This window comes from Caretta caretta, chromosome 2, assembly GCF_965140235.1.
Source record: "Caretta caretta isolate rCarCar2 chromosome 2, rCarCar1.hap1, whole genome shotgun sequence".
Taxonomy (NCBI): Eukaryota; Metazoa; Chordata; order Testudines; family Cheloniidae; genus Caretta; species Caretta caretta.
This window is the reverse complement of record NC_134207.1, coordinates 85,683,585-85,710,912: the sequence shown is the minus strand read 5'-3', so window position 1 is coordinate 85,710,912 and position 27,328 is coordinate 85,683,585. Positions and strand designations below refer to the sequence as shown.

The window sequence follows — 27,328 nt, the reverse complement described above, 5'->3', positions numbered from 1 at the left end:
TATGTGAGTCCTGAATCTGACTTTGACAAGATGAGGGGAGTTGAGGTGCAGGATGGGGCTCCAGGCTGAAGGTTGGGGCCAAGGAGATTGGAGTGTGGGAGGGAGCTCCAGACTGGGGCAGAGGGTTAGGGTATGGGAGTGGGTACAGGCTCCGGGCAGGGGGTGCGTGCTCCGGAGTGGGGCTAGAAATGATGGGTTCAGGATGCTAGAGGGGGCTCCGGGCTGGGGTATGGGAGGGGTGAGGGCTCCAGATGGGGCTGCAGGCTCTGTGGTGGTGCCGGGGATGAGGGTTTGGGGTGCAGGAGGGGGCTCAGGGCTGGGGGTTAGAGTGTGGGAGGGAGTGCGGCATTCAGGCTTTAGGCAGTGCTGACCTCAGGCGGTTCCCAGGAAGCTGCCAGTATCTTCCTCTGGCTCCTAGGCAGAGGCGAGGCCAGGTGGCTCTAAGCCAGGGGTCAGCAACCTATGGCACGCGTGCTAAAGTTGGCATGCAAGCTGATTTTCAGTGGCACACTGCTGCCGGCCTGGGGTTCCGTCCGCCAGCCCACTGCCAACCAGGGTTCCCTCTGCTGGCACCGCTCAGCCCGCTGCTGGCCTGGGGTACCGGCCACCGGCCCGGGGCTCTGCTCCTTGCCTCGGCCTGGCGCTCTGCAGCTGCCCCCAGCTGTGGCCCGCTGTCCCCAGCCTGGGGTAGTGTTGGATGCAGACAGGGGCAAGGGGGGTGCAGTGCAGCACCCCCACCTTAAAAATTGTTCCAGCGGCACTGGGATATTTTTAAGTCCTGATTTGCTGCTTATACCATGCCATGTGGAACAGCGCACTATGTTTGACGTTGTGGTTGCCATCTGTCACGATTATTTTTTTCCACTGTGAGTTGAGGGGTACCTTTGACAAAATGTCAGCTCCTAAGAAAGCAAAGTTAGATGTCTGTTCATTTCCGCCTTCTTGTACAGACACATTTGGATTTATTCAAAAGAAGGACCTCTTTTGTTTGTGCTTTCTGTTGTGAAAGTGTTTGTTGCACATCAAGTGTTCAACGACATTTTGAAACAAAGGATGAGAAAACCTTTCTTCATGAAGCAGTCAAGACTGAATCGATCAAAAAGGCAGTGGCAGGATATGAGAAGCAAAGCAATGTTTTTAAATGCTCAAGTGTAAGTAAAAATCAAGATACAGAAGGAAGTTACAAGATTGCATGGTGCACTGCAAAAAACGGAAAGCCGTTTATATATTGGGAATATATAAAATGCTTTTCTCGGCAGTTTGGAGGTATTGTTCAATGATTTGCCAAATAAAGATACGATTGTATCTGGAATAAAAGAACTGCCTCTCTCTGCCAGAACAGTTGAGGGACGCATAAGCGAAATAGCAGAAAACATTAATGAAAAGCAGACGACTGCATTAAAAGACTCATAGACTCATAGATATTAAGGTCAGAAGGGACCATTATGATCATCTAGTCTGACCTCCTGCACAATGCAGGCCACATAATCTCACCCACTCATTCCTGCAATAAACCTCTCACCTATGTCTCAGCTATTGAAGTCCTCAAATCATGGTTTAAAGACTTCAAGGGGCAGAGAATCCTCCAGCAAGTGACCTTTGCCCCAGGAAAGAATTCTCTGTAGTAACTCAGATCCCACCACATCTAATATCCCATCACAGGCCATTGCGTCTATTTACCATGAATAGTTAAAGATCAGTTAATTGCCAAAATCATGTTAACCCATCATACCATCTCCTCCATAAACTTATCAAGTTTAATCTTGAAGCCAGATAGGTCTTTTGCCCCCACTGCCTTTGAAGGCTATTCCAGAACTTCACTCCTCTGATGGTTAGAAACCTTCATCTAATTTCAAGTCTAAACTTCCCGATGGCCAGTTTATATCCATTTGTTCTTGTGTCCACATTGGTACTGAGCTAAAATAATTCCTCTCCCTCTCCAGTATTTATCCCTCTGAGATATTTATAGAGAGCAATCATATCTCCCCTCAACCTTCTTTTGGTTAGGCTAAACAAGCCAAGCTCCTTGAGTCTCCTTTCATAAGACAGGTTTTCCATTTCTCGGATCATCCTAGTATCCCTTCTCTGTACCTGTTCCAGTTTGAATTCATCCACAGCAGTGTTTAGCATTGCAGCTGATGACAGCGTGGATATAAACAACTTTCCATGTTTGGCAGTTGTTGCAAGATATTGTGCTTCAGATGAAATCCAAGAGGAACTTTGTTGCCTAAAACCCCTGCATGGCACAACAAAGGGGGAAGATATAGTGGAAAGTTTTGTAAACCATTCTGAAGAACGAGGAGTTGACATCAGAAAAATATTGTGTGACAACAGATGGTGCGCCTTCCATGGTCGGAAAACAGAAGGGATTTGTAAAGTTACTTGAAGATCAAATTGGCCACCCGACAGTTAAATTTGACTGTATCATCCATCAAGAAAACCTGTGTGCTAAAATTTCTAATTCAGAGCTTAATAATGTGATGAATACAGTGGTGCAAATTGTGAATTTCCTTGTTGCTCGATCTGCTTTGACTCACGGACTGTTTCAAGCACTGCTAGAAGAGATGGACAGTGCTTTTAATGACATTCCACTTCACAGCAACATTCAGTGGCTAAGTCGTGGCAAGGTTTTGTTGTGCTTTGTAAACTGTTTTGATGCAATCAAGGCCTTTTTGTTGGAGAAAGCACAAAACTACCCCAAACTGGATGATGACAAATGGGTGTGTAAGCTCATGTTGCTAACTGGCATCACCGCTCACCGAAACTAACTCAACCTCTGTCTCCAGGCTGCTGGGCAAACGGTTCTGGATCCTTATGAAGCCTGGAAGGCATTTGTTGTAAAATTAGCAGTTTTTTCTCGGGATATTCGAACTTCGACTTTCCGCTACTTCCAACACATAAAAGAGCTATAGACACGTTGCACTGTCAGTGTCGATGAGATTGGAATGTACATGCAAGAACTGGAATAGGAATTTTCTGACGGATTACAAGCTTTCCAGCAATTTGGCCCAATGCTTTCTTTTCTAATTAAACCTGAAAAATTCAACAAAAGCGACTTGGATTTGTCTGTATTTCAATGGATGGGTGTTGAAGATTTCAAAATGCAGCTCATTCAGTTAAAAAGCTCAGAATTGTGGGCATCAAAGTTTTTGGAGATCTGTGGGAGTGCACTTGAAGATACCAAGAGAGATCATGGGGCCTCTATTCTGACCTGCTCGACGTCCCTGCCAGTGAAATTTTACTGTTTGAAGAAAATTGCATTTGCAATGCTTTCAGCATTTGGATCCACATACCTGTGTGAACAGGTATTTTCACACATGAAATCTGTCCTCTGTCCCTCTTGGAGCTGGTTAACAACTGATCACTCAGAAGCCTGTGTGCAGCTTAAAGTATCCAAATACGTGCCAGACATTGGAAAACTCAGCAAGGAAAAGCAAGGGCAAGGATCACATTAAACTGATAAGATCTGCATTTTAATTTAATTTTAAATGAAACTTCTTACACATTTTAAAAACCTTATTTACTTTACATACAACAATAGTTTAGTTATATAATATAGACTTATAGAGAGAGACCTTCTAAAACGTTAAAATGTATTACTGGCACGTGAAACCTTAAATTACAGTGAATAAATGAAGACTTGGCACACCACTTCTGAAAGGTTGCTAACCCCCGCTCTAAGCGCTGTCCCCGGCCACAGGCGCCACCTCTGTAGCTCCCATTGGCCGCAGTTCCCAGCCAATGGCAGCTGTGGAGTCGGCAGTCTGGGCAGGAGCAGCATGCAGAGCCGCCGTGGCAGCCACTATGCCTAGGAGCTGGAGGGAGATGCCAGCAGCTTCCCAGGAGCCACATGGAAGTAGGGCAGACAGGGAGCTTGCCATAGCCCCGCGGTGGGTGACCGACCAGACTTTCAACGGCCCAGACTTTTAATGGAGTCATTAGGGTCCCTTTTTGACTGCGTGTTCCGGTCGGAAACCGGATGCCTGGCAACCCTACCTAGGCCTGCTCTCAGCCTCACACCCTCCGCACAGCAGCCTGAGTGAAGTGACTCAAAGCAGTGCTTGCTGTGACGCGCATGGACAAATGACCACCCGCTGGTGATGCCAAAGGAAAACCTTATAGAAAACTAAGGGAGCCAGATTTTAGTGGTTGGAGGCCAAAACTGAAGTTCAGCAGGATTTACAATTGACCTGCAGAAGAAAAAAAGTGGGGCTGTAACCTTTTTTTGGTTTTATATGTTGTTTAAATGAAGGTGTCCTCAAAAAAATTATGTTTTTCTGTTTTTTTGTTTTACGTTAAAAATTCAGGTCTTATCTACCCTGGAAGTCTTTATGGATGATTAGAGAACTAGCAGATTTATGACATCACAGATACTAGGATAATGAAACCTGATTAGCTGAGAGGACAAGTGGTTTTTATTGTTATTTGGGGTTGTTTGTTTGTTTGTTTGTTTTGTTGGTATGGAAGATAAGACCTCTTTGTTAAAGTCTTTGGTAAAGAGTCAACCTTTCCTCCCTCTTTTCAATTTAAGTGCTGAGGATGATCCCAGTTCACATCTCCCAACAGTGATCCGCAGCATAAACAAGATGATGTTCCTAATATTTCTGAAGTAAAAAATAAGCAGAAACCCCCTTTTTAGGCTAGCTTCATACATCATAAAAGTAACTAACAAAAAGGGCACAAATTCATTTCCCCCCCCCTCTGCACTTGCCTTTATGGAGTTCATGATCCCATTAATGCAGCCCCTTGAAGAAGTGGTAGGATTGGTTCAAATGTAAGTACCCTCCTGAGGCTGAGGACTGAAATGTGGTCAGGGGAAGTTATTAGTCTGGGACCCAAAAGCTTCTGGATTTTTGGAATTTTTCTAATGTGCTCGAGGGCTGGATTAATTTACATTTTACGTATTCAAGTCACAGAGTGTGAGGAGTCTGGGTGTGAGGAAGTTGTAGATGGTTTACAATGTTGAAAATAGGAATAATAAAAAAATGAATTCTGAACCATTGTTATTTTAGAAAAATACATCGCCAGTACCTAGTTATCAGATCTCATTTCCTGCATCTTCTTTCATTTTCATCAGTTGCATTATTAAACTTTTCTCATGACTATATATGACAGCCTATTAAAGTGATAGCTGTAATGGCAGGAAAGGAAGCCTCACTTAATTGTATGGATAAACAGGAAAAGATGATCCATGAATGATTGATAAAGATTCTTTTCATAAATCAGTGTCTTGATATACAATACTTCTCTTTTAGAGAAAAGGAAAAAATGTAAACAGAATGGATTATTGCTAAAATGTCCATTTACATCTCTGATTAGGTAAAAATTATTTAAGTTGTAGCAACTCTACATACTGAAAATGTTGGCACTCACACACTGTAGAGCACTATATAGTTTCTGGGAAATAAGGTCCCTTCTTTCCCCTTCAAGTACAATCTTAATTTCAGCATCCCAGCATCATAAACCTTTCCATTGTTTCCCATATTGGTATTCAGGAGTACCTACTCTGTGGTCCATTAATCTTTGCAGAACAAGTCAACAGTAATCTTTTTTCAGAGGAACAGCCGTGTTAGTCTGTATTCGCAAAAAGAAAAGGAGTACTTGTGGCACCTTAGAGACTAACCAATTTATTTGAGCATGAGCTTTCGTGAGCTACAGCTCACTTCATCGTCTCTCACCCCTTTTTGTCAGCAAAGCATAGGGATGTGGGGGCCATTGATGGCTACTGTGCAGTTTGGAAAACCCATCTTCTGAAATCTAGCTATTATTTCTGGAACTTTGCTTATGGAAACCACCCATGACTTTTAAGTTGGTTTCCCCATAATTTCTATCCTTTAATATTTCTATTTTGTATAATTTATTATGCTGCCGGTTGAGCCATGACTCCATTTATTGTTTTTCTACCTCAGTTTTTTGCAATCAAATATTTTGCCTATTACACCTTTTTCATACCAGTGTTAAAGGTAAATATGGATAAAATCTGTGGTCTTAAAAATCTTATAGAAGTAAACAAGTGTATATTGATAAGGACAGGTGTAGCTTAAAGAAGAAACTTAGGCCCTAATCCTGCAAACACTTATGCACATACTTAACTTTCTCTATTATGAAGTAAAAGTTAAGCACATGCACGAATGTTTGCAGATCATGGCCTCTCCTTGTGTCTTGAATCAGTGTTCTATACATATTTGATATTATATATCCAAACAACAGGCAAGAAAACAAAAATTTGGTTGGAGCCAATAGGACTGAAATGTTTTTTTTGTTTGTTTGTTTAAACAATAAAAAGTAAAAAATACTGTAGTGTTTTCATTTAGATTTTCAGGATAAAGATTAGACTATTTTGTTCAATATTTATTGTGAAATGGTGCCCATGAAGCTTTGTTGGTTGGTGGGGCCATTTCAAAATCACACCACTTGTGGGGTGATATAGTGTTGACATTACAAAACATATACTTCATAAATGATTAGCTCACAAACTGGAAGACGTTTCTTATGCTTGCTGTTTCTTTACCTCACCGTTAATTTGCTTTTGTATTTTTACTTAGTATATTTGTCTTTCTTTCCCACTTAACTGCTCCATTTTTACCATTAGAGAAACCAAAGTTGTAAGATAAAAATGGATAATGATGTGGTGTCTGATGAAGTGTTCCTCTCTGGATTTACCTCATCATAGGTTTCTGGCAATACTAAAAGAGAATGCTGCAGGCCAGTTTCAGCCTCCCAGAATGGCACACTGAATCAGGTGTAAACAGGAATAGCACCATTGATTTCAGTGTTGAGGATCTGGCCTGTTAGTCACATTTTCTCCTTTTAATTTATGGTGCTGAACCCAGCCATCTGAAAGCAACCTAAAACTAGTCCTCAGATCTGCAGTAAAACAGATTTCCTCCTCCTTCACTGTATATACAAAACACAAGTACCTCAAAATAATGCTATCACTTCTATGACATCGGTAACTTGTTATAGTGTATTATGATGGATTTAATGTTTGTCTAATATTTTAATGTTGTAAGCACTATATGTATGAATATATTATTAATTCAAGTTCAAAATTAGTAGCAGGAGCAGATGTAGCCTTAAGGAACAAAGATCTTGTGTTCATGCACATAGTCCCAGTAAAAATCAGAGAGAAAGAAATACAGGAAATATTTATCAGCAGTATTATCTTTAAACAGAATGCTTTTCAGATTTTTCCATGAAGCTTTACTGGCTCTTTGAATAGATTGACCTTCATAGATGTAAAGACTCAGAGTAAATCTGTCATATAAAATAAATCATTGCACTTTTCAACAGGACTTCATGGAGAACGGATATGTCAGTGCAGATTTAAGAATCTCCTAAATAAAATGTGTGTCAGTTTGCAAAAGACCGGAACAACCATTCAGCAGAAACTTAGTTTGGTGTGGAATATGTAGACCATTATATAGGAGCACTATGGGAGAATTCAAAGTAGGTTAAGCTGGTATCTTCCAAGTTTTTTGACTCCTTACACAATGCTAAACCCAAATTGTCAGTGTTTCAAACTCTGCTTCAGGGACTGAACAAGTTATTTTTTATTTTTGGAAGTGGATTAGTAATGACATCCTCATGACCCCAGGAATCCAACTTCAGCTGTTTAGACATTCCTGGCTAGCTTGCTACAAATGCATCTGATGCTCTTATATGGTCTCTTCGCTGCCTGTGTTGATAACCTTGCCTTGGGATGGTATTGTGCCCGCTTGCAGGCTGGTCAGTCTCTTTCATTACAGCGTGGGTACTAGGCAAACTTTAACTCAGAAGGGAAGCATGAGTAGTACAGCAACATCTCTGGAAGTTCCTCATCAGTGACAAATGTCTTCCTGATGAGATGCTTACAGATTGTATATACAAAATTTTATGAACACTGTAAGAAAGGGAGGCATAAAAGGCATAAGCAACAAAACCATTGTTTTGCAATGGGCTCCAGAAAATTCAGAGCAGCAGTTTGTCGAAATGCAGGTTATATGAGAACATTGGCTACCAGGCCTTTATATTAAGAAGACCCATGATAGAGAATGGTATCAGAGGAATATTCATCACAGCACAAGAGAACCTACAGCACAAGTTCTGCTCTTTATGAAGTGGGCAAACATACCAGGTGGAGGTGGATGATGTGCTTTTCAGTTTGATATAAAGAACCTTGACAGATACTAATTCTAAGGCAGTGGTTTCCAAAATCTTGGTTGATAGAATGAGATAAATCCATAGGCTCCTTACCTACTTGTTGCCAAATGGAACATATCAGGAGCTAAGGTGTAGAATAAATATGAAATTAAAGAATTAGAGTTAGCTGAAGTTTGGTTAAGGAAATATAGGTGTTGTAAAGAAAGGCTATTGCTAGCAAGTAGATGGAAGGCCTTGAAAATAATGTTTAATGCCAGAAGGAATGGAGTAGGGAGGATGTCTGGTTCAAAGAATAATTAATGAGACAAGGAAAATTTTAAAAAGGCCTCTGACTGCTAGCAGTGACTGTAGCTGGTTTTAAATAAGAAAAAAATCTGTCTTAAAAGGAGCCACCAAGGATCTTCCTACCCATATTATCTTAAAAGTAAAGACTACGTGAACGCAAATGCAATGAAAAAGCTGTTGGTCAGCAAGAAGGGAAAGAGATAAGAAAGGAAGGCCTTGGAGAAGGGAAAGTAGCAAGGATAAGTTGCTTTGGACTGGATTTCTGCTAAAGCTTGGAAGTTAGCAAAGGGTATAGAACCATGACTCTGAAGGTTCTTTGAGAGACCCAACCCGATCGTGCTGGAGCACACCAGAATAAGATCTTTTCCTAGGTCTAGCCTATTTGTAAGTATACTGATCACATGCTTATGAATATTTTGTTACTGTACTGGGTATAGTGACTGCTTATTTTTAGGCTATGAGCATGTTTAGCGCAATTGTATGAAATACTATTTAGCCTTTGGAATTCATGGTTAAATTAGTGTGTGATGGTCTCCCAAATTAATATTATTAATTCAAACATAAGGTATGAGGGATTTGGATATTGGGAGGTCCATCATATGACAAGTTTTAAGACCCACTGCTAAGAAAGACACCCATTATTATATGTGGCAGAGAAAAGTCATGTAGAAGAAAACAGATCTGGATCTCAACTCACTTTTCTCATAGAATATCAGGATTGGAAGGGATCTCAGGAGGTCACCTAGTCCAACCTGCTGCTCAAAGCAGGACCAATCCCCAATTTTTGCCCCAAATCCCTAAATGGCCCCTCAAGGATTGAACTCAGAACCCTGGGTGTAGCAGGCCAATGCTCAAACCACTGAGCTATCCCTCCCCCCTAGGGTGAGCCTCCACATCCACGAACAACCAAAAGCATAATGAAGTCTATAGTTTGTGAAGTTATATGCATTATATATTTATTTACACCCAGATAGTTGTTTAAATGTGAAAGGATGATGCCCTAGTCAAGGTTGTTGGGTATTTTTTATTATTTAGTTTTAATGTTACAAAACACTTTTTAAATATGTGTTTTCTGCTGTTGTTTCTTAAAGGTCTAAGTGATTGTTTCCCCTAACTGCAACATCCCTATCAGGGTGTTGTAGGAAAGAATTTATTGCATATTTGGCAAATGGCTTTTCAAAAATGTGCTGCTACTGAGGTCTTACTGATATTCCAACAGGGTGTGCCATAGCAACTACGCAGAGGAGCGCTGGGACAATTGGAAACCAGCTACTGGGGAGGAGGAGTTGGCTGGATGGTCTGGAACGGCAACATTGTTGTTAAAGGACAAAGACTATCCAGCTAGGTAGGAAACACCAAACCAAACCCAGAACAATCAAGAAAAGCAATGAATACGGGCAAACTGCCAGTTACAACTTGGATAAAAATACACTAGGAAATGTAGAAATAACTGGTTTTAATTAAAGCATAGAGGGGGAAAAAGACCACCCAGAAAAATTTGAGGCAAAACTGTTGAATGTTATTTTAAACTACAGGTTTCAGAGTAACAGCCGTGTTAGTCTGTCTTTGCAAAAAGAAAAGGAGTACTTGTGGCACCTTAGAGACTAACCAATTTATTTGAGCATGAGCTTTCGTGAGCTACAGCTCACTTCATCGGATGCATACCGTGGAAACTGCAGCAGACTTTATATACACACAGAGAATATGAAACAATACCTCCTTCCACCCCACTGTCCTGCTGGTAATAGCTTATCTAAAGTGATCATCAAGTTGGGCCATTTCCGGCACAAATCCAGGTTCTCTCACCCTCCACCCCCCCACACAAATTCATTCTCCTGCTGGTGATAGCCCATCCAAAGTGACAACTCTCTACACAATGTGCATGATAATCAAGTTGGGCCATTTCCTGCACAAATCCAGGTTCTCTCACCCCCCTCCCAAAAACCACACACACAAACTCACTATCCTGCTGGTAATAGCTCATCCAAAGTGACCACTCTCCCTACAATGTGCATGATAATCAAGGTGGGCCATTTCCAGCACAAATCCAGGTTCTCTCAGCCCCCCACCCCCATACAGACACAAACTCACTCTCCTGCTGGTAACAGCTCATCCAAACTGACCACTCTCCAAGTTTAAATCCAAGTTAAACCAGAACATCTGGGGGGGGGGGGGGTTAAGAAAAAACAAGGGGAAATAAACTACGTATTTTACAAAAAAGAAACAGATCATCTCCAGGAATTGCCATGCTAGAAACACCAACAATATTAGAAAAAGGAATCTCTACATTATATGAAACAGCAACTGTGGACATACATTATTTCACAGTGCCATGCTCATCTTAAAACGTTCCCCTTCCCCACTTAAAAACCCTTAGCAAGAATAAGGTTTTAGAGCAGTAGTTCTCAAACTTCTGTACTGGTCACCCTTTCACATAGGAAGCCTCTGAGTGTGACCCCCCCTAAAAATTAAACACTTTTAAAATATATTTAACACCATTATAAATGCTGGAGGCAAAGCAGGATTTGGGGTGGAGACTGACAGCTCATGACCCCTAATGTAATAACCTTGCAACCCCCTGAGGGGTCCCAACCCCCTATTTGAGAACCCCTGCTTTAGAGGAAGTGGAATACCAAGAAGAGTAAGTACTTCTGTCCAGAGCTCCTGCAAGTAGTAAGAGGGCAGTACTATACTTCTACACTCAAGTGTCCCACCCTGCCTCAGACATGAGAGGCCAACAGTGGAAAGAAAACCTATTGACACTTTAAGGATTTCACCCGTCACAGACTTGAGGAGGTAGGCAGAAGGGTGCAGAAGTGTACTGGCTCCCATGCATACAAGGAGCGGAGTGGGAAAGACAAGAGACTAGTCTGCAGAGGAAAGAAAAATCTTCCACTTTCTGGAATTAAGAGTAGAAGCAGAGTTTTTGGGCCTTGCTGTGAGCATCATGTGTCCCCCTTTTTGGGGAATGGGAAGAAATTTTTCTCTCAGTGCCAGGTTGGGCTGGGTAGATAGGCGTTTTCGGGTTCCCCTTAGCTGCCCCATGAGTCAGTGGATAGATTAGGTTGTAAAACTATTTTATTGCAACTTGGCAGGTGACCTGTGCACATAAGCATTCAATAGGAGTCTGGTTCCCAGATAAATCAGAATTGGAAGTGGATTAGGAGAATGAAGACATCTCCTACAGAAACTGAAAAAGGGTGTTAGGGTTCCTAATGTCTGACATCAAGGAGACAACCCTGTCATTCCCACTCCCCTAACCCTCATACAAGGGGAGTGCAATGGGATTCCACAAACAGTCCTGGGACCAGGTTAATGAAGTAGGGGACTGGCAGCAGATTGAAATCCATTCCAACTGGTGGCTAAGGAAAGATGACCTGCAAGAAGGTGGGGGCTGTGTACGGGCAAGAAATGTAATAAATGATTAACTATTTGCATCCTACTTTTTAGAACATGACAACAGCACATGTACTTAATTGATAAGGGTCATAATTAAAATTCATCACATAACATTAGCACAATTGTTTAAGAATGTGTAGCTGAAGAAAAAGTGAGTTCTAATCATGCTGCGAAGCTGTACATGAAATCAAGGGGCCTGTATAGCAACAATATATCGTTTTTAAAATGCAGTCATTCAGTAGTGGTAGTGTAGACATCTCAGTCTAGAACAAGTTATTGGCGGCGGGAGAGGATGCAAGTAGGCACAATGGAAATATAAATATGTCCCCTCCTACTTGAATCATCAGCATCATGCTTGTCTTATCTTCTGTATTCCTGTTCTCCAAGTTACAATTTTCCAAACGCTCTCACCCTTGTAATAAAGGAAAATAAATAAGGGCTAATCAGCATGCACACACAAAAATCATGAAAGCTGTTTACATCAGCAGCACAATTCAGGGAAGAAAGAATTGGTTGCTGCCCAACTGCAATAGTCTTCCCCACCCATTCTGCTTACGCCTACACCAGCCAGACTCCCCTTCAGAGACTAAAGCCATTAGTTGTGAGTGTTAACATTTAGGTACCAGTATTTTTCACAATATTATAAAATTGAATATCCCTGCTCACTTAAGTGTGAAGAGACAGTACTTAATGCAAATGTTTTATAAACTGTAAACTCACTGTAACATCTTGAGTCTTACCCTGATATAAAGACTAGGTACATATGCTTTTAAAAATGACATTTAGTAACAAGAAAATGTCACTTCACAAAACAGTTTGAGATATTTTATTTATATAGCAATCTTTATTTCAAAAGGACATTTTTATTACAAAAATGTAAAAATCCAGCTAAACCAGAAACATTGAGACTTTTTTCCTGGGCCTTCAAATTCATTGATCTTTGTCCCCAGATTCTTTTCACTACAATATCATCCCCCCACATCCAGTCTGATTATACAGGTGCAAATATGCCAGAATGGCCTGGAATAGATAAATATACTGAGAAAGGCAAAAGCTTCAAAAAGGTAGATGCATGCAACAGGTTCTACCAGGAAAAAACCCTCAAAAATAAACACAAGTGAAAACTAGAGCTAGCTGCAGGTGTCTGATATTTTGTTCAATCATCCTTGTCTTTTGCTCCATGTTTAAGGATACGTGTGAATTCAATGTAATTGAAATTTCCCTTTTTGTCAATTGGTGCCTCTCTGTACAGCTCATCTACTTCTTCATCTGTAAATCTATCTCCCATTGTCGTCAGCAGCTCTCTCAGATAATCTTCTTGAATGAACCCTGGAATATAATGTGTACAGCGAATCAGGATAAACCAAAAAGAGTTTTCTTACTGGATCTTCAAAGAGAAAAAATTTGTAGTTTGGAGTTAAGTAATCACACATATATTGCTTAAGAAAGACAGAATAAATATTTACAAGCCTATTTAAGCATTAACTCCAGGGAGAAGCAAGACACAAAGCTGTCAATATAAGACTGCAGGAGGCCAAAGTTAAATACTGTGGCTGCATTTAATAACAGGGCTGGATTATTTTAATTGCCAAAGATAAAGTGTTTAGTTATGCAAGACAAGATTATATCCAAGTCTTATGCTTCAGAGTCACACTGAAGTGCTACAACAGGATTATGAGAGCCTCTACACCTTCCAGCTCCCTCTGACACTTAAGGTAATGGCCACCATAAGACTTGGATGAATAGCCTGATCTGGTACATTCTGCGTGACAACCTCTCATAGCTTTTTCCACACAATAATCCCAGAACTTCAATGGCAAGAACTGACCTCAAATTGCATCAAAACAGTCTGTCTGGAAAGACATTAAGTTTATATTTTGGTTGAAACAAATAGATTTAAGACAGTCTTAAACATTTCTACATGGAAGTTTTCACTGATTGTATGCTCAGCAGTTTTAAGTAAAAAATGTTTAAGACAAGTGAGTACAATCCAGCTCATATTGAATGGGAGCTGAATCTAGCCTAACTTAAATGTCAAGGCTAAAGACGTGAAGAAATCTTAATATTTCAGATATATTTGTATGTTAGTATCAATTCAATGGCAAATTCTAATCAGAGGTTCCCAAACTTTGACACAGCATGGACTACAGCCTCCCACAATAGGATGTGTGAGCCATATCTCCCCCTCCTATTGGTGATAAACATTGCTATAGCAACAACTTTTTCTTACATAAAAAAATTAGGTATTTTATACATCTTTTTGTTTTCTTTTAAATACAGTTTAACAGGAGGAAATGAGGAGCCAGCAAGTGTTGGAAGTCAACTCTGCAGCTCACCAGCAAGTCTTTTGTGGGCAACTGGTGTTCCATTAACCAATTGAAAACTACTGTTCTAAGCTTTTAAATTTCCTATAATTTTAAGACAGCTCCCAGTCACCACATTTGTTTTTAAATGGCTTTCAGTATTTTGGGTTCTGATAGATGGATTTTAAGCAACTGGATGGGTTTAACAGTCTTTACGCCCAATATTTTAACATTTCTGCCGCAGAGATGATAAAATTACATTAAGTGTTTTTGACACTTGCAAAATAAAATAAAAAAATTAAGTCATGATTATCAGAAAATTGTATACTGGGTATATTCACGGCTTGTCTACCAGCAAGGGTGTAAATTCTAGCGTGCATCAGTGTGTTGTGCACTAACTGGCTCATATGGACCTGCTGATGTGCACTAAAAGTTCCCTAGTCCACATTAATGTAGTCCAGCAGCACTATATTAAATGTGCATAAATGGACCTTTATTACACACCAGAGTTTGCATGGGACAGTTAATGCACAACAAAGGGGTGTGCATTGAGATTTACATCTCTGCAGACATGCGCAAAGGCACCATGTAGACAAGTCCTTAGAAGCCCATAATAACCTCAAATGATCTAATTAAATTCATTATATATTTACAGTCATGGCTGAATAAAAGAAATCCTTTTATTAAAGATTCAAAAGCAGATAACCCAGCATTGATATTTCACCTACTTACCTGTTGCTTCTTCATCAAAGCAAGCAAAAGCATTTCTGATTACATCTTCTGGATCTGTGCCATTTAGTTTTTCTCCAAACATTGTGAGGAACATAGTGAAGTTTATGGGGCCTGGAGCTTCATTCATCATAGCATCTAGGTATTCATCAGTTGGATTCTTTCCTATAATTAAAGTATTCATATTTTTGATAGTCATTATAATATGTTTATTCATCCACCAAATTATATTTGCTAATTTTAAACAGACTAACACCTTTCATAAAGCAGCTCAAAAATGTATAAAAAGTTAACAGCCATGCTCTTGTGATGATTGCAACAGGCACATAGCCATTTTATAATGCTCAGTTAATACAGTGATGGGGGCCACAAATATCAGATAAATAGACATCTGGAGAAATAAACATTACCAAGGGAAGCGAGCATATCATGCAAGTCTTCTTTGTCGATGAAGCCATCTCTGTTCTGATCAATCATGTTGAAGGCCTCTTTGAATTCTTGAATCTGTGACTGATCGAACATTGCAAATACATTGGAGGTTGCACGCTGAGGGCGCTTCTTAGTGGTCTTTGTCTTTGCTCTTTTACTAGACATGATGGCTGTTGGATTCTAGGGGAGAAAAACAGTGACTAAAGTATAGGAAATTAAATTTAAAACAGATGTCTAAGAATTAGAGTTGTATATTAAACTATATCACAGTTCCTTGAAAAAAAGTTTGAATTCTGGATAATGTGCAAAAGGTACATCGATCCACAAATTTACCATCCACCTTTTGTTGTATTTTCTTTTATTAGAAGCTTAACTGTGATTATGTCTACTGGCCCTTTGGGGTTCAGAGGAAAACTCTCCTGGGCTGACAGCAGTCTGCATCAAGCTGGTCCTTGAAAAGATGCCCCCAATACCCATGTCTCTGTACTTCAGCATATATTTGCCTTGCTAAGATGGCAGTTAGAATTATAGCTCACGAAAGCTCATGCTCAAATAAATTGGTTAGTCTCTAAGGTGCCACAAGTACTCCTTTTCTTTTTGCGAATACAGACTAACACGGCTGTTCCTCTGAAACCAGCCTTGTCTGAGTGGGGCCAAGGAGCTCACAAGCTTAGATACCTGGAAAAGGTGATTCTCTTTTACTTTGAAGTTATTTACTTTGTTATATTAGTTGAAGAAGTAAAGACTCAGTCAGTCTGAGACCAGAGATAGAGTGACTCTTAAGTTTTTGTTTGGTTTAGGCAGTTGAGAACAAAAACACAGCATCCCAGGAAAGTTGTGTGTGTGTTAAAGTCCTTTCAGCATCATCAGCTAGAGGGTCTGGTGTATGTTGTGGGGGGTGGGGTGAAGGGGAGGGGGAGAGGAGGAGTCTGGGCTTAGTTGCAAAACAAACAATGACAGGTTTCAGAGTAACAGCCGTGTTAGTCTGTATTCGCAAAAAGAAAAGGAGTACTTGTGGCACCTTAGAGACTAATTTATTTGAGCATGAGCTTTCGTGAGCTACAGCTCACTTCATCGGATGCATACCGTGGAAACTGCAGCAGACTTTATATACACACAGAGAATATGAAACAATACCTCCTCCCACCCCACTGTCCTGCTGGTAATAGCTTGTCTAAAGTGATCATCAAGTTGGGCCATTTCCAGCACAAATCCAGGTTTTCTCACCCTCCACCCCCCCACACAAATTCACTCTCCTGCTGGTGATAGCCCATCCAAAGTGACAACTCTCTACACAATGTGCATGATAATCAAGTTGGGCCATTTCCTGCACAAATCTGTTAGGTAACCAAGAAGTCTGAACTAATACAGCATATCAATAGGTGCATTTTAAACTATGAAATTACTCCATTGAAGGGATACAATCTAGTGCATATTGAAAAGCAAGGTAGTTTCAGATACTACACAAGTCTGTGGATTTACAATATGCTTTAAAAAAAGTCAACCATATTGCAAGTGTGAAATGGGAAACTGATAAAATTGGGGAAACAGTGAAATTGACTACACAAAGTATTTTCAAATGTGCAAGTAAACAAAGAATAACCTCAGATGTTACAACTAACACTTAGTAAGTAAGGTTTCAGAGTAACAGCCGTGTTAGTCTGTATTCGCAAAAAGAAAAGGAGTACTTGTGGCACCTTAGAGACTAACGAATTTATTTGAGCATGAGCTTTCGTGAGCTACAGCTCACTTCATCGGATGCATACCGTGGAAACTGCAGCAGACTTTATATACACACAGAGAATATGAAACAATACCTCCTCCCACCCCACTGTCCTGCTGGTAATAGCTTATCTAAAGTGATCATATTACCAGCAGGACAGTGGGGTGGGAGGAGGTATTGTTTCATATTCTCTGTGTGTATATAAAGTCTGCTGCAGTTTCCACGGTATGCATCCGATGAAGTGAGCTGTAGCTCACGAAAGCTCATGCTCAAATAAATTGGTTAGTCTCTAAGGTGCCACAAGTACTCCTTTTCTTTTTAGTAAGTAAGATAATTCAGACAGAAGTGAAGCTTTAAAGTTTATGGTATCCATTCAGTTGTGATTTAAATATTTACCTTTTAAGCCAGTTTAACAACACCACTGGAACTGATCCACTAGATTGAAATTTAAATACTAAAGTCTCAGTTCTACAACTGGATCTGCATGGGTGGACTTTTGTGCCCATAGGGTATCCTGTTGATTTCAGGCCTGCCCATGCAGCTCTGTCCTCAGAATCAGGGCCTTACTGATTAGTTAAAATGTAAGAATTGTGGGTAAAGAAGATTACATATTTAAAGAAACATCTGTCAAATTAAAAAAAAATTACACTTAGTTGTAACACCTATTATAACAGAGTAACTACCGTTTTCCAGATTATTTACTTTGGGCATTGCATAGCTAGCTCTCTGTATAGTCAATTTCCCTGTTTGCCCCTATGTAGTTAGTTTCATCTGTCACACAGCAATAGGGTAAAGAAACATTTTGGCAACGAACAAAATGATTGTAAAGCCACCAAAATTAGCAGATAAACTCAAGAGTAGGTGTATCCTAAAGCTATTTTTAACTCAGCTCATTTAAAAAAAATAATTTCAAGATGACAGTATCTCATTAACCTATATTACTGTCCATATCAACCCAGATTTGGATTTAATAATTTTATCTCTCACAAAAACTTAAGATATCTTAAAAGTGAACTACAAGGTGCTAACTTAGTGTGCCACAATTCTGCATCATACCCAGACTGGGTTTTGATACATGCCATAAATTTATTTGCTCCTTGATTATGAGCTTCAGGCTAAACACCTGCAATTTAAGAGTCCAAGAAGCTATTACCACCAGCCTATGTTTACATTCAAAACATCCCAGTTTGGCTAATTTACAATATCAAAGGCTGATCTTTAAAACAAGCTACCTCTAAAAGTTAATTGCACCTCTGAAAAGAGGTGATCAATGAGTCACAGAAAATAGTCTCTCAGTGACTCCTTAAACAGATTGCTTATAAAGTGATCTGGGAGATGTCAGTCTATCCAAAATAAAAAAAAGCAATTAAAGGAAGGGTGCAATTTTAGTTCATTTTAAAAGTGAACTGAAGTTAACTAAATACAGTAAACAACTGCAATAGGTGAGCAATCAACATTAAAGTACGCAATTAAGAATCCAGTTAAATCTAAAAGGTCACATCTCTTTGTCAATTAAAAAGTATTTTACCTTGCTTTATATCCAAGAGAGCGAGCGCTTTACCAAGCCTCCAGATGATAAAAAGAGGCCACTGCATAGGTTATAGTCTTCCCAGTATATCTACAAATAGCATTACTGATTTCACCCACTGATTAATTCTCCACTTTTAAAACTTACGTTCCACATACAACATTCTTCTGACATATGAAAAACAAACTGCTATGCTCTGAACTAAAAATAACCAACAAAGCTCAACTGCAAGTAACCCAGCAATGCTCTTCATTACACTTTCACAAAACAGGTTTCAGACTAACAGCCGTGTTAGTCTGTATTTGCAAAAAGAACGGGAGTACTTGTGGCACCTTAGAGACTAACCAATTTATTTGAGCATAAGCTTTCGTGAGCTACAGCTCACTTCATCGGATGCATACTGTGGAAAGTGTAGAAGATCTTTTTATATACACACAAAGCATGAAAAAATACCTCCTCCCACCCCACTCTCCTGCTGGTAATAGCTTATCTAAAGTGATCACTCTCCTTACAATGTGTATGTTAATCAAGTTGGGCCATTTCCAGCACAAATCCAGGTTTTCTCACCCCTCCCCCCCACACAAAACAATCTCCCTAAAACAAGTGTTCAGAGTACAATGAAAACAAAATTTCAGATTTAAAGTCAGGAAATCCATTTTATTTCTGAAGTAACACAGCTCACCATAAACCATTAAGCTAATAAGCTAACAATCTGCTTTTGAGACACAAGACTTAAAATCTTAAATTGGACACACTTCAGGTAGCAAGCCAACAACAACTCATCCTTATAATCTGAACCTCTACACAGATTCACAGCTACCCAGAACAGGGTAATGCCCTCAACACTTGTTATAATGACAATCCCCTTAATTATCTGAAGTTCTTCATTGTGCTCTGATAATTGAGACTATACTGTAAGGTAAAGGGCCATCCAAATCAAACATACAGAAGAAGTGACTCCTTGCCAATCTCTCTCCTACAATTCTATTCTTTTGTGCATGTAGAAAAAACAGACTACTGCAGAGATTAGAGGTAAATCCATGGAGAAAAAACACAAACCACAAATACAGTTCAATTTGGAAAAAAATTTACTTCACAATCTTCTATATCTTAATGGGTGGAGGGACAGGAGTAGATTCAATGACAGTAAGGAACCAGGAAATTTGCTACAGGAGATTTAGAGGTGATAGTGGACAGTACATTCAATATGAATTTGCAGTCACATATGGCAGTGGTTTTCAAACTTTTTTTCCCACAGACCACTTGAAAATTGCTGAGGGTCTCGGCAGACCACTTAATGATCTTTCCAAATGTTAACAAGGAGTCTGGTGGCACCTTAAAGACTAACAGATTTGTGGGCATAAGCTTCTGTGGGTAAAACACCACTTCTTCAGATGCATTACCAATTTGGTAATTTTCACTCCATGCATCTGAAGAAGTGGTGTTTTACACACGGAAGCTTATGCTCACATAAAACTAGTCTTTAAGTTAGTTAGTCTTTAAGTTAGTCTTTAAGGTGCCACCAGAATCCTTGTTGTTTTTGTGGATAAAGCTTTCATCCAGACCACATCACACGATCCATTGTCTACAGCCAAGCTCTAAGATACAACCGCATTTGCTCCAATCCCTCAGACAGGGACAAACACCTACAAGATCTCTATCAAGCATTCTTAAAACTACAATACCCAACTGCTGAAGTGAAAAAATAGATTGACAGAGCCAGAAGAGTACCCAGAAGTCACCTGCTACAGGACAGGCCAAACAAAGAAAATAACAGAACGCCACTAGCTGTCATCTTCAGCCCCCAACTAAAACCCCTCCAGCGCATCATCAAAGATTTACAACCTATCCTGAAAAATGATCCCTCACGCTCTCAGATCTTGGGAGACAGGCCAGTCCTCGCTTAGAGACAGCCCCCCAACCTGAAGCAAACACTCACCAGCAACCACATATCACACAATAAAAACACTAATTCAGGAACCTATCCTTGCAACAAAGCCCGATGCCAACTCTGTCCACATATTTATTCAAGTGACACCATCATAGGACCCAATCACATTAGCCATGCCATCAGGCTCGTTCACCTGCACATCTACCAATGTGATATATGCCATCATGTACTAGCAATGCCCCTTTGCCATGTACATTGGCCAAACCGGACAGTCTCTCCGCAAAAAACTAAATGGACACAAATCTGACATCAGGAATCATAACATTCAAAAACCGGTAAGAGAACACTTCAACATCTCTGGCCACTCAGTAAAAGATTTAAGGGTGGCAATTTTGCAACAGAAAAGCTTCAAAAACAGACTCCAACAAGAAACTGCTGAGCTTGAATTAATATGCAAACTAGGTACCATTAACCTGGGTTTGAATAGAGACTGGGAGTGGCTGGGTCATTACACATATTGAATCTATTTCCCTAAGTTAAGTATCCTCACACCTTCTTGTCAACTGTCTAAATGGGCCATCTTGATCATCACTACAAAAGTTATTTTCTCCTGCTGATAATAGCTCATCTTAACTAATTAGCCTCTTACAGTTTGTATGGAAACTTCCACCTTCTCTGTATGTATATATTTTATATATCTTCTTACTATATGTTGCATTCTATGCATCCGATGAAGTGAGCTGTAGCCCGCGAAAGCTTATGGTCTAATAAATTTGTTAGTCTCTAAGGTGCCACAAGTCCTCCTTTTCTTTTTGTAGATAGTTTAGGACGTGGGTGGGCAAACTTTTTGGCCTGAGGGCCACACTGAGGTTCTGAAACTGGACAAAGGGCTGGCTGTGCCTCCCCAAACACCCTGGTCCCCACCCCCTATCCACCCCCTCAGAATCCCTGACCCATCCAACCCCACTCCTCCTTGTCCCCTGACCGCCCCTTCCTGGGACTCCCTGCCCCTAACTGGCCCCACAGGACCCCACCCCCATCCACACCCCTACCCCCTGACAGGCCCCCTGGGGCTCCCACGCCTATCCAACCCCCCCATTCCCCATCCCCTGACTACACCTCCCGCCAGAACCTCCACCCCATCCAACCGCCCCCCTGCTCCCTGACTACCCCCAAGGATCCCCTGCCCCTTATCACACTGGCGGTATAACGAGCTGAGGCTGCAGGGGAGTGGGGACAGTAGGGTAGGGGCCATGGGCTAGCCTCCCCAGCCAGGAGCTCAAGGGCCGGGCAGGACGGTCCTGCGGGCTGGATGTGGCCCCCAGGCCATAGTTTGCCCACCCCTGGTTTAGGAGACTGGGAATAAGTTTTTCATTTCTATAGAACTGGTAGGAATCAAGGAGTAACCAAAAGTTACTGCCTTCTGTTTGCACACTATATTTTAATATGCTCATCACCGTAGTATTTGGGAACGCTACTAAATTAAGATATTATCCTCTCCCATTACTTTCTCAGTGATCAACTTTCAAAACGGCCCTGTTGTAGTGGCCTTGTTCACTGAACTCTTACTCATGTGGGTATTCGCATTGAGATCAGTTTGTTTTATTTCAGAAATTTAAAGAGGATATTTGTCACATTTATTTTGTACAGCCTCCAGTATGTTTAAGAATGGCTCATTAAAAATGTGAAGTCAATGGGAACAGGATCTGACTCAATTTCCTAGGTCAACATAGAGGGTCACAGATTGATTATCTGACCATATATTGGTCTAAAAATTAAGACACCAGTTTAAATATTTTAGAGCGGAAGAATGGTCTGGCAGTAAGGGCACTAGGTTTAGAGCTTGGAAGACCAGGTTCAATTCCCTGTTCCACCATGGACTTCCTGTGTGACCCTGAGCAAGTGATTTAGCCTCTCTGTGCCTCAGTTCCCCGTTTTACAAATAGTAATAGATAACAGTAATTTTCTGCCTCACAGCCGTGTTGTGAGGATAAATACGTTAAAGATTGTGAAGCACACAGACAGTACAGTGATGGGGGCCATATAAGTGCCTTAGCTCAAGATAATAGCTGGACACTTTGTGTGTTAACTATTCAGAAACATATCACACCTCTTCTAAACTTATTTAGCTCTTCTGATTGTTTGACAATGTGGCTGTCCACATGCTAGAAAGTAGAAGTCACAATTAAAATCTCATTATACTGGAGCTTTTCCTTTAGATGAATTGTGATCAAGGATGCACTGCTAAAATATGACCTACAGAACAATCAACTAATATATGTGCTAATCAACTAATATATATATAAATAATATATATCTTAATCTGAGCACACATCCTGCATTTTCACCATTAGCTATTTTGTCAGCTACTCTGGCAATCTTTATACATTTTCCATTGATGAAAAACACGGTATTTCAACCTTGCAATATCATAGGAGAATCATCATCCCAGGCATAAAGTCTACGCACTCACTGAGTGCCATGATAACTGAAATGAGAAAAACTACTTCACTCAGCTTCCAAAAAGAGAGAACAAGAATCACCCCAAGCAAGTTTTGCAAGGCTGATGTATTAAGGCAATTTATGTAGTAAGGTTTAGGTGCCTGCATCTCTTTCCACCCAAGTTATTTCCTGAGTTTCCAAACTGTGTAAATTTCTTATATTGAGAAGTCCAAAGGTAGCTGGGGTCATGCCACATGATACCAGGGACAGGGTAAAATCTATTCTGTTTACAGAGGATGCGGAGCACAAGTTGATAATTTCTCAGCCACCAAACAGTGCGAGCGATTGCAGAGCTCAGCATTACACCAGCTGGTGGCTCCCTGCCATGGGTTTCTGCAGCTGTTTCCTACCAGTCCCTTTCCCTGGGCGCTACCCAGCTCGGACCCATCTCTCGCCAGACTCCTTACAGCTATGGAGCTGCCCAGGGTTCCGCTTCCTCCCAGCGCACTGGCCACCTTGGCCAAAGGCCATGACCCTGAGCTGCACCGAGAGCCCCGAGGCACAGTCCCAGGGCAAGGTGCTACTGTAAAGGCTGTAGTGCAGGGGTGTCAAACACGCAGCCCGCAGGGCTATTTTCTGCGGCCTGCCAGCTCCCTGCGGCACCCCCGCCCCCCCAGCATTTACCTGGGGGGGGGGGGCAGGGGCAGACTCTCTGTCTGCCTGCCCCTGCGCCGCTCCAGGAAGCGGCCAGGACCTGGGGGGTGTGGGGCAGAGGAGTCTGTGTTGCCCTGGCCGCTCCTCCAGGTACCTCCCCCTAAGCTCCCATTGGCTACAGCTCCCTGTTCCCGGCAATGGGAGCTTTGGGGGAGGTACCTGGAGGAGCAGCCAGGGCAACACACAGACTTCTGTGCCCTCCGCCAGGTCCCGGCAGCTTCCCGGAGCAGCATGGGGGCAGGCAGGCAGCCTGCCCTGCCCTGCCCCTGGTGTGTGCCGGGCCGGACCCGCTCCCCGAACACCTCCTGCACCCCAACCCCCTGCCAAACCCCAACCCCCTACCTTGTGCCCCCTACTGCACCCCACACACCTCCTACATCCCAACTCCCTGCCCTGAGCCACCTGCCACACCCTGACCCAAACCCCCTGACATACCATGCACCCCCTCCTGCACCCCCTAGGGGCAGGGAGGGGGGCAGAGTTGGGGTGGGGATTTCAGGGAAGGGGTGGGAAAAGGCAGGGTAGGGCCTCACAGAAGGGGTGGAGTGGGGGCCAGGGCAGCAGGGGGTGGTGGTGGTCAGTGGTGCAGCCCTTGGGCTAATGGACCAGTCCTCATGTGGCCCTCGTGCTCGTTTGAGTTTGAGACCCCTGCTCTAGTGAAACCGGCCCCAGTCTCAGAACCGCCTGACACACATCGCCCGGGCCCATCAGCGGGGCGGCCCTTCCCATCCACGCCCACCGGGCGGGGCAGCCCCGGCAGCCTGCTCCCCGCGCAGGAGGGGCAGCTCAGCCCGGCTGCGACCCACCCACCCACCAACCGCCACTCCACATAGGGGCAGCAACTCTGTCCCCCACCCCTCCTCCCCCCAGCCTGGGGCAGCGGGACTCAGCCCTACCCCTCACTAACAGCCCCCTGCCAGCCAATGCCCACAGGGGCGGCCGGGACGGGCCGGCCTCCCGCCCAGCGCGAGTACTTGGACACTAGACCCAGGCGACCCCGAACCCAGCCCCTCCCCCCGGCCCGCGCCACGCGGCCTCACCTGGCGGCGGCTGTAGCAGAGCCTCAGATCGGAACGGGACTGGGAGAAAGCGGCGGCTGCTCCAGCTGCCTTGGTACTTCCGGAGAGTGCGATCTAGACCGAACCACCGCCCGGCCAGCAAGGGGGGGGGAAGAAGGGACCCGGGCTACACCATCGGCGGGGAGAACGCGCCAGTCAGGCTCCGGGAGCCACCGCAGCGCAGATACCGGGGAGGAAAGTGCGGCTGCTCCGCAGTGAGCCTGCTACTCCCGACCCCCGCCCGAGAGAGTTGGTTCGGACTACACCCCCCCGCCCTCGAGATGTGATGGTGCAGTCCGGTGCGCTCACCGCATTCCACCGTGCGGGGCGGGGCGGGGGAGAGGGAGCTGGTGATGCCCTTGTAAGGGAATCGCAGGGCGTTTCCTGTTTGCCGCTGTTACAACACGCGCGTCGTACGAGTCCCGGCTGAGGCGGAAGCGTCCGCACCCCGAGGTGCAGGCTCCCAAGCCGCCGCGTATGCCCGCTCCGCCGGCTCGAGAAACAGGCAACGGCCTGGGGCGCTTGCGCGATATGCGGCCCACCAGGGAGGAGGCCCCTCGCCCAATTCTCATGGCCGCGCAGTTCCCGAACCCGGACTGCCATGTCTAAGGGGCCCGAGTCCCAACTGGCTCGGAAACGCAGGGTCCCCGGATCCTGGCTACCAGGGACCCCCCACAGCTGTCACCCAGCCACAGACTGTCCCCGGATCCTGGCTACCAGGGACCCCCCCCACCTGCCACCCAACCACAGAGTGTCCCCGGATCCTGGCTACCAGGGACCCCCCCCCACCTGCCACCCAACCACAGAGTGTCCCCGGATCCTAGCTACCAGGGACCCCCCACAGCTGTCACCCAGCCACAGACTGTCCCCGGATCCTGGCTACCAGGGACCCCCCACAGCTGTCACCCAGCCACAGACTGTCCCCGGATCCTGGCTACCAGGGACCCCCCCACCTGCCACCCAACCACAGAGTGTCCCAGAATCCCAGGTGCTAGGAACTCCCCCAGCTGTCACCCAACTGCAGAGTGTTCCAGGAGCCCAACTTCTTGAGACCCTCCAACTGCACCGATCCCTATCTGCCATTGGTAACTGGCTGAGGATCACAACTGTCATGCACAGCTCAGTATTTTCTTGGAGTCTCGCTCATAGTTTCATTAATTTGTTTCACTCACGCTGCTTCTCCCCCTCATTCTGGGGTTCTTTCTGCGAATGTGTCCCCAAGGCATTCTTAAAGGCATATACACTGTTAGGAAATTAATTTCAAAGTGTGCGTCCATGGAATTTAACATTTTCATGCACCAAGTATTCGTGCCAGAAGTGCCTGGAGCAGACCCAACACCACATGACTTGCCCGATCACTCAAAGTAATCAATAGTGATCGAGTGTCAATTCATAGAGTGAAAACCATTTCACCAAGTTGAAATTTTTCATTTCTGATTACTTACGTTACAGTAGTGCCTGGATGTGGTAGTCCATCTTGGGGCCCCACTGGATTAGGCATTGTTCATGCACGCAGTAATGGGCTTGTCTACCTGGGAAGTTATAGGAGTATGCAGACAGTAAGGTGTGAATTTAAACCAATAGTTATGCTAGTGTAGCTCCCTGTGTGGACATGTTTATTCTGGAATGAGTGCCTTTTACTGATTTAGGTTAGGTGGCTTTGAAAGCAAGTTAAACCAAAAAAGGCCACTTATTCTATACTAAGAGTGTCCATAAGAGGAGTTATACCTATAGCAGTTTAACTATAAAGATATAAATATACTGGTATAACTTTTCATGTAGACAAATCCTATTAGTGCCTTCCTCAGAGAGCTTATACAGTGGACTCACATCTTACGTGGGGGTTAGGTTCTAAAGTCAGCGCGTAAGGCGAAAATCACATTTAGTCAAAATTACCCTTGAAAATCCCTTAAATCTCCCATAAAGTACAGTATATTGTACATGGTTTTGTGTATACAACCCTGTACAGTAATATGTATAAATGTATAATGTATACAGTAATGTACAGTATATAATAAAGAGTACATATGACAAATATAATTTTACAGTACTGTATTTTTAATTACAGGGGGGTAATTACAGGGGGTCATCAGGGCTTGATGTCGATCCAGGAGACGGAGGTGACAGAGAACTTGAGTGATAGAGAATGAGTCGTAGATGAAGTGGTTGGCTCTGGTTCAGCTCGAGAAGTTGATTGCGTAGGCTTATCTGCTGCTGGTTGTTTTTCCTTGAAAAACATGGTCATCGGCAACTGTCACTGTTGTCTCTTGAAACATTTATTGTTCAAACATTTATTGATAAGGTGTCAAATCATCTGTAATACTACATGTGATTTTATTTAGAAATTAAATCATTCAAGTGTTTCGCTGCTTGGAACACTTCAGCAAATTTATGAAGATTCCAACTTGCTGGCTCTTCCTGTTTGTCGTCATCATCTTCGTCTTCTATAGACGATTATCAGTTCCTCTAACTCTTCGTTAGTCAATGTTTCTCTGTGGCTCTCAATTAATTCTTCAATTTCTTCCTCAAGGATGTCGACAATCCCATCGCCATCCATTTGCCTGGCCACCTGAACAATGCGTTTCACTTCTTTGTCAATGGTCGGGAAATCCTTAAAATCATTCACACATTCTTTCCATAGGTTTTGCCAACATGCATTGACTGTTTCAGGCTTGATTCTATCCA

General features: G+C 42.8%; 1 protein-coding gene across 1 annotated transcript; it reads right to left on the bottom strand.

Annotated features, from left to right (window-relative positions):
- Nucleotides 1–12,637: 12,637 nt before the first annotated feature.
- On the bottom strand, nt 12,638–24,780 carry LOC125632341 (myosin regulatory light chain 2, smooth muscle minor isoform). The gene is made up of 4 exons (XM_048840374.2): nt 24,626–24,780; nt 15,269–15,467; nt 14,862–15,023; nt 12,638–13,155 (listed from the first exon to the last, which is right to left on the bottom strand). Exons 2-4 carry the CDS (start codon nt 15,450–15,452, stop codon nt 12,983–12,985), a joined length of 519 nt encoding a protein of 172 aa, XP_048696331.1. The 5' UTR covers nt 15,453–15,467; nt 24,626–24,780; the 3' UTR covers nt 12,638–12,982.
- Between the last annotated feature and the right edge of the window lie 2,548 nt (nt 24,781–27,328).

Excerpts from the sequence above, each read along its gene's own strand:
- LOC125632341 (XM_048840374.2), bottom strand. The coding sequence starts at position 15,452 with ATGTCTAGTAAAAGAGCAAAGACAAAGACCACTAAGAAGCGCCCTCAG. Across the intron at positions 15,024-15,268 it reads TGATATGCTCGCTTCCCTTG|GAAAGAATCCAACTGATGAA; the intron begins GTAATGTTTATT and ends CTTTAATTATAG. Across the intron at positions 13,156-14,861 it reads CTTTGATGAAGAAGCAACAG|GGTTCATTCAAGAAGATTAT; the intron begins GTAAGTAGGTGA and ends ATTATATTCCAG.